This window comes from Bombina bombina, chromosome 4, assembly GCF_027579735.1.
Source record: "Bombina bombina isolate aBomBom1 chromosome 4, aBomBom1.pri, whole genome shotgun sequence".
Classification (NCBI taxonomy): Eukaryota; Metazoa; Chordata; class Amphibia; order Anura; family Bombinatoridae; genus Bombina; species Bombina bombina.
In genome coordinates, this window is record NC_069502.1 from 865,344,971 (window position 1) to 865,350,970 (window position 6,000).

The window sequence follows — 6,000 nt, forward strand, 5'->3', positions numbered from 1 at the left end:
GTGAGCTGAAGTTAGGGTTAGTGAGATGGTCTGGGTGAGCTGAAGTTAGGGTTAGTGAGATGGTCTGGGTGAGCTGAAGTTAGGGTTAGTGAGATGGTCTGGGTGAGCTGAAGTTAGGGTTAGTGAGATGGTCTGGGTGAGCTGAAGTTAGGGTTAGTGAGATGGTCTGGGTGAGCTGAAGTTAGGGTTAGTGAGATGGTCTGGGTGAGCTGAAGTTAGGGTTAGTGAGATGGTCTGGGTGCGCTGAAGTTAGGGTTAGTGAGATGGTCTGGGTGCGCTGAAGTTAGGGTTAGTGAGATGGTCTGGGTGAGCTGAAGTTAGGGTTAGTGAGATGGTCTGGGTGAGCTGAAGTTAGGGTTAGTGAGATGGTCTGGGTGAGCTGAAGTTAGGGTTAGTGAGATGGTCTGGGTGAGCTGAAGTTAGGGTTAGTGAGATGGTCTGGGTGAGCTGAAGTTAGGGTTAGTGAGATGGTCTGGGTGAGCTGAAGTTAGGGTTAGTGAGAGGGGTCTGGGTGAGCTGAATTAAAAGGGACAGTCTACATCAGAATTGTTATGGTTTTAAAAGATAGATAATTCCTTTATTATCCATTCCCTAGTATTGCATAACCAGCAAAGTTATATTAATAAACTTTTTACCTCTATGATTACCTTGTATCTAAGCCTCTGCAAACTGCTCCCTTATTTCAGTTCTTTTGACAGATTTTAGCCAATCAGTGCTGACTCCTAGGTAACTCCACGTGCGTGAGCGCAATGTTATTTATATGAAACACATGAACTAACACCCTCTAGTGGTGAAAAGATAAGAGGCAGCCTTTAAAGGGACATTATACACTCATTTTTTCTTTTCATAAATGTTTTATAGATGATCTATTTATATAGCCCATAAAGTTTTTTTTTAAATAAATGTATCGTTTTGCTTATTTTTTAAATAACATTGCTCTGATTTTCAGACTTCTAACCAAGCCCCAAAGTTTTATGTTAATACCGTCAGCTACCTTCTCCAGCTTGCTCCTGTTTGTGTAAAGGGTCTTCTCATATGCAAAAGAAGGGGGGGGGGGGGGAGGGTCTTATTTGCCACTTGCAGTGGGCTTTCCAGCTGCCTTTTCAACAGAGCCAAACTGACAGCTTCTAAGTAAGTTTTTAAACAGTTTTATACTGGATTTTTATATCAGTATCTGTGCATCTTATTCTTTATAGTAGTGTCTATTACATGCAGTTATATGAAAATGAGTGTATACTGTCCCTTTAAGGTCTAAGAAATTAGCATATGAACCTCCTAGATTTAGCTTTCAACTAGGAATATCAAGAGAACAAAGCAAAATTGGTGATAAAAGTAAATTGGAAAGTTGCTTAAAATGACATGCCCTATCTGAATCATGAAAGTTTATTTTGGACTAGACTGTCCCTTTAAGAATTAGGGAGGTGGCCTGGATGAGATGAAGTTAGGGTAAGTGAGATGGTGTAGGTGAGCTGAAGTTAGGGTTAGTGAGATGGACTGGGTGAGCTGAATTAAGGATTAGTAGAGTGGCTTGGATGAGATAAAGTTACGGTTAGTCAGGTGGCCTGGGTGAGCTGAAGTTAGGGTTAATGAAATGGTCTGGGTGAGATGAAGTTAGGGTTCGTGAGACGATCTGCGTGAGATGAAGTTATGGTTAGTAAGATAGGTCTGGTATATCAGAAGCAGCACAGTAAATAGGACTAGTGTCATATGACATTACCCAGCAGCTCTCACCTCTCCGGTCAACAGGCAGATGATGCCCAGGGCCTGACTCAGGAACTGCTCTGCCATCTGCTTCCTGTATTTGCTCATCTTGTTTATCGTCAGTGACTGTGTCAGATGATATAAATGTAACACCTGAAAAAAGAAGGGAAAATGGCAACATGAGAGATGGGAAAGAATCAGAGCTCTTCCTGTATTCATTTTATGGTAGAGATGATTATGTGATGTTAAACAGGTTTATTTTACTTATGCACAATCTAATACTACATATGTGACCAGCTGCATATAGAGCACTGTTAAAATGTCTATACAGGTATATGCAGTTATCTGATAAATCAGGAAGTAGAGGAAAAACATGTAGTACCACAGCTCCCTAGTTACCAGTCATCCTGTAATTTATGGAATTATCCCAAATTTGTTGCTCTGTCCTGCTGCCCCTCAATTCTTCATCTGCTATTCATGCTCAAACCAGAATCTGCCCATGAATCACAAACCGCCATACTCCCTTAATTAATCCCTCTCTGCCTCACACCTAAACCCCTGTACTGGTTCTTAGCTCCTATACAAACTCTCAGTCCCACTCTGCAGCACACCTCAGCCCTTGTACAGACTCTCAACCCCCCTCTTTCTCACACCTCAGCCCCTGCACAGTCTCTCAACCCCCTCTCTCTCACTTTAGTCCTGTACAGACTCTCAGCTCCCCTCCATCTCAAACCCCAATTTCTATACAGACCCTCAGCCCCCCTCACACCCCAGCCCCTGTATAGACTCTCAGTTCCCCTCTGTCTCACAACTCAGCCCTCTCTCTCACCCCAGTCCCTGTATTACTTTTCAATCCCATCTAAATTACACCTAAGCCCCTGTACAGACTCTCAGCTCCCCTCTGTCTCACACCCCAGTCCCTCTATTGCTTTTCAATCCCCTCTGATATAAACCTAAGCCCCTGTACAGACTCTCAGCCCCCCTTTCTCACACCTAAGTTCATGTACAGATTCTCAGTTCTCCTCTGTCTCACACCCCAGTCCCTGTATTGCTTTTTCAATCCCCTCTGACTCACAGCTAAGACCCTGTACAGACTCTCAGCCCCCCCATCTCACACCCTGTCTTAAACCCCAGTCCCTGTATCAGACATCCCATCTCTCCCGGAAGGTCCGGGAGTCTTCCGCACTGAAAAAGCTGCTCTCTGATACATGCAAATGAAACACAATCTTCCAGAAATAGCGGTGCCAGAAAAAATCAAATGTGTGTCTGCACTTTTCATTTCTACCTCTAGGTGTCACTGATCCGTTATAGCTCAATGTAAATAGTTATTGCGTTCCTTTCTAGACATTTTTCCCCTTTTCTGATCTCTACTCTAGTGCGGTGCGAGACAGCAGCAGACCTGATTATATATATATATATATATATATATATATATATATATATATATATATATATATATAGGTGAGATGTACAGACTCCCATACCTCTATATTGTGTAGACACTCCCATACCTCTATATTTTGCAGACTCCCATACCTCTATATTGTGCAGTCTCCTATACCTCTATATTGTGCAGACACTCCCATACCTCTATATTGTGCAGACACTCCCATACCTCTATATTGTGCAGACTCCCATACATCTATATTGTGCAGACACCCCCATACCTCTATATTGTGCAGACACCCCCATATCTCTATATTGTGCAGACACTCCCATACCTCTATATTGTGCAGTCTCCCATACCTCTATATTGTGCAGACTCCCATACTCTATAATGTGATAACATTTTCAACTATTTCATAATCACAGCACTGAGGAATTTAGGTACTATAGTGAGGGACTATACAGAGGTGGTACAGTGAGGTACTATACAGAGGTGGTACAGTGAAGTGCTATAGTGAGGTACTATACAGAGGTGGTACAGTGAGGTACTATAGTGAGGTGGTACAGTGATGTACTATAGTGAGGTGGTACAGTGAGGTACTATACAGCAGTGGTACAGTGAGGTACTATACAGCAGTGGTACAGTGAGGTACTACGCAGAGGTGGTACAGTGAGGTACTATAGTGAGGTGGTACAGTGAGGTAGTATACAGCAGTGGTACAGTGAGGTACTATACAGAGGTGGTACAGTGAGGTACTATACAGAGGTGGTACAGTGAGGTACTATAGTGAGGTGGTACAGTGATGTACTATAGTGAGGTGGTACAGTGAGGTACTATACAGCAGTGGTACAGTGAGGTACTATACAGCAGTGGTACAGTGAGGTACTACACAGAGGTGGCACAGTGAGGTACTATACAGAGGTGGCACAGTGAGGTACTATAGTGAGGTGGTACAGTGAGGTACTATAGTGAGGTGGTACAGTGATGTACTATAGTGAGGTGGTACAGTGATGTACTATAGTGAGGTGGTACAGTGAGGTACTACACAGAGGTGGTACAGTGAGGTACTATAGTGAGGTGGTACAGTGAGGTACTATAGTGAGGTGGTACAGTGAGGTAGTATACAGCAGTGGTACAGTGAGGTACTACACAGAGGTGGTATAGTGAGGTACTATAGTGAGGTGGTACAGTGAGGTAGTATACAGCAGTGGTACAGTGAGGTACTATACAGAGGTGGTACAGTGAGGTACTATACAGAGGTGGTACAGTGAGGTACTATACAGAGGTGGTACAGTGAGGTACTATACAGAGGTGGTACAGTGAGGTACTATACAGAGGTGGTACAGTGAGGTACTATACAGAGGTGGTACAGTGAGGTACTATACAGAGGTGGTACAGTGAGGTACTATACAGAGGTGGTACAGTGAGGTACTATACAGAGGTGGTACAGTGAGGTACTATACAGAGGTGGTACAGTGAGGTACTATACAGAGGTGGTACAGTGAGGTACTATACAGAGGTGGTACAGTGAGGTACTATACAGAGGTGGTACAGTGAGGTACTATACAGAGGTGGTACAGTGAGGTACTATACAGAGGTGGTACAGTGAGGTATTATACAGAGGTGGAACAGTGAGGTACTATACAGAGGTGGTACAGTGAGGTTGGCATGCAGTGAGATAGTATAGTGAGGGGCGCACCTCCCTAAAATTAGTTTTTGCAGATTGGGATGTCTGCTGTATAGACCCTAAGCTCCCCTCACACCCCAGCCCATGTACAGAATCTCAGTTCCCATCTGTGTCACAACTCAGCCCTCTCTCTCTCACCCCAGTCCTTGAATTACTTTTCAATCCCCTCTGACTCACACCTAAGCCCCTGTACAGACTCTCAGCGCCCTCTGTCTCACAACCCAGTCCCTGTACAGACTCTTAGGCGTAGCCCCCTATATCACACCACAGCCCCATCCATCAGCCCCCTCTGGCTCACACCCCAGCCCCTATACAAACTCTTAGCCCCTTCCCCGCTGTCTCGGGCCTAGCCCATGTAAAGGTTCTTAGCCCCCCCCCCCCCCCCCCCCACTGTAGCCCCTGTAGACTCTAAGCCCCTCTTAACAACTCACTCTGCACCCACACCTCGACCTCTTAACCCCACTCTCTCGGCACCCACAGTTCCACTCGTAGGCGGGTCCCGTTAGTTGTCACGGCATCTATTGCCTGGTAGCGGCTAGATCCAATCCGGCTAAAGGACCGATGATGTCACTGCAGTCAAATGGCTTCTGTGATTTCACCGGTCCTTTAGCTGCACGGGATGTAGCTGCTACTCATGTTTTTTAGTATTTGTAAATTGTAGGACCATTATGAGGACCCGGATGTGTGATACAACGACCTGGACATGAAGAGAAGTTTTCTGTAACGTAAAATCGGTAATTTATTAATAAAAGTATGCGCAGGGATCATGAGGACCAATGAGAAAGAAGCATAAGGATCAGTCAGTGTAAGTGTATTTACAGATATATAGCGATAGATTGATTGATTCTAGGGGGCTGGGGCTGTGTGGGCGTTACAGGGGGGGATGAAGTGACATCACACAATATAAGTATATAGTAAGTGTTACGTGTGTCCTGCACTAGCATTATTTACCTGTGGTGTGTCTGTAGGAACCTCTCAATAGTAACTATGTGTGTCAGCCAGAGGGAACCTTTCCATAATATTATATATCTGTATATAAGGTACTGGATGAGGCTGTGTGTGTAAAGCAGAGGAAAACTCTATACAATTATTTATCTGTATATGATGTACTTGGGACGTGTTTGTGTGTGAGGCAATGGAAATCTCCATATAATAATATATATCTGTATAAAAGGTATTGGGGAGGGCGCTGTGGGTGTGTGAGGCAATGGGAACCTCTGTAATA

At 44.4% G+C, this 6,000-nt stretch overlaps 1 protein-coding gene across 5 annotated transcripts in view; it reads right to left on the reverse strand.

Annotated features, from left to right (window-relative positions):
- LOC128657337 (zinc finger protein with KRAB and SCAN domains 3) overlaps positions 1 to 5,339 on the reverse strand; it is a 105,781-nt gene extending 100,442 nt beyond the window's left edge. For 3 of the 5 annotated variants that reach the window (XM_053711649.1, XM_053711648.1, XM_053711646.1), the window contains exons 1-2: positions 5,254 to 5,326; positions 1,732 to 1,854 (exon numbers count right to left, since the gene is read on the reverse strand). In XM_053711649.1, coding sequence (XP_053567624.1) covers positions 1,732 to 1,809 — 78 coding nt within the window. In that variant the 5' untranslated portion in view covers positions 1,810 to 1,854; positions 5,254 to 5,326. Of the gene's footprint in view, positions 1 to 1,731; positions 1,855 to 2,100; positions 2,408 to 5,206 lie in introns of those variants that run through there. The other 2 variants (XM_053711645.1, XM_053711647.1) reach the window with 2 other exon arrangements.
- Between the last annotated feature and the right edge of the window lie 661 nt (positions 5,340 to 6,000).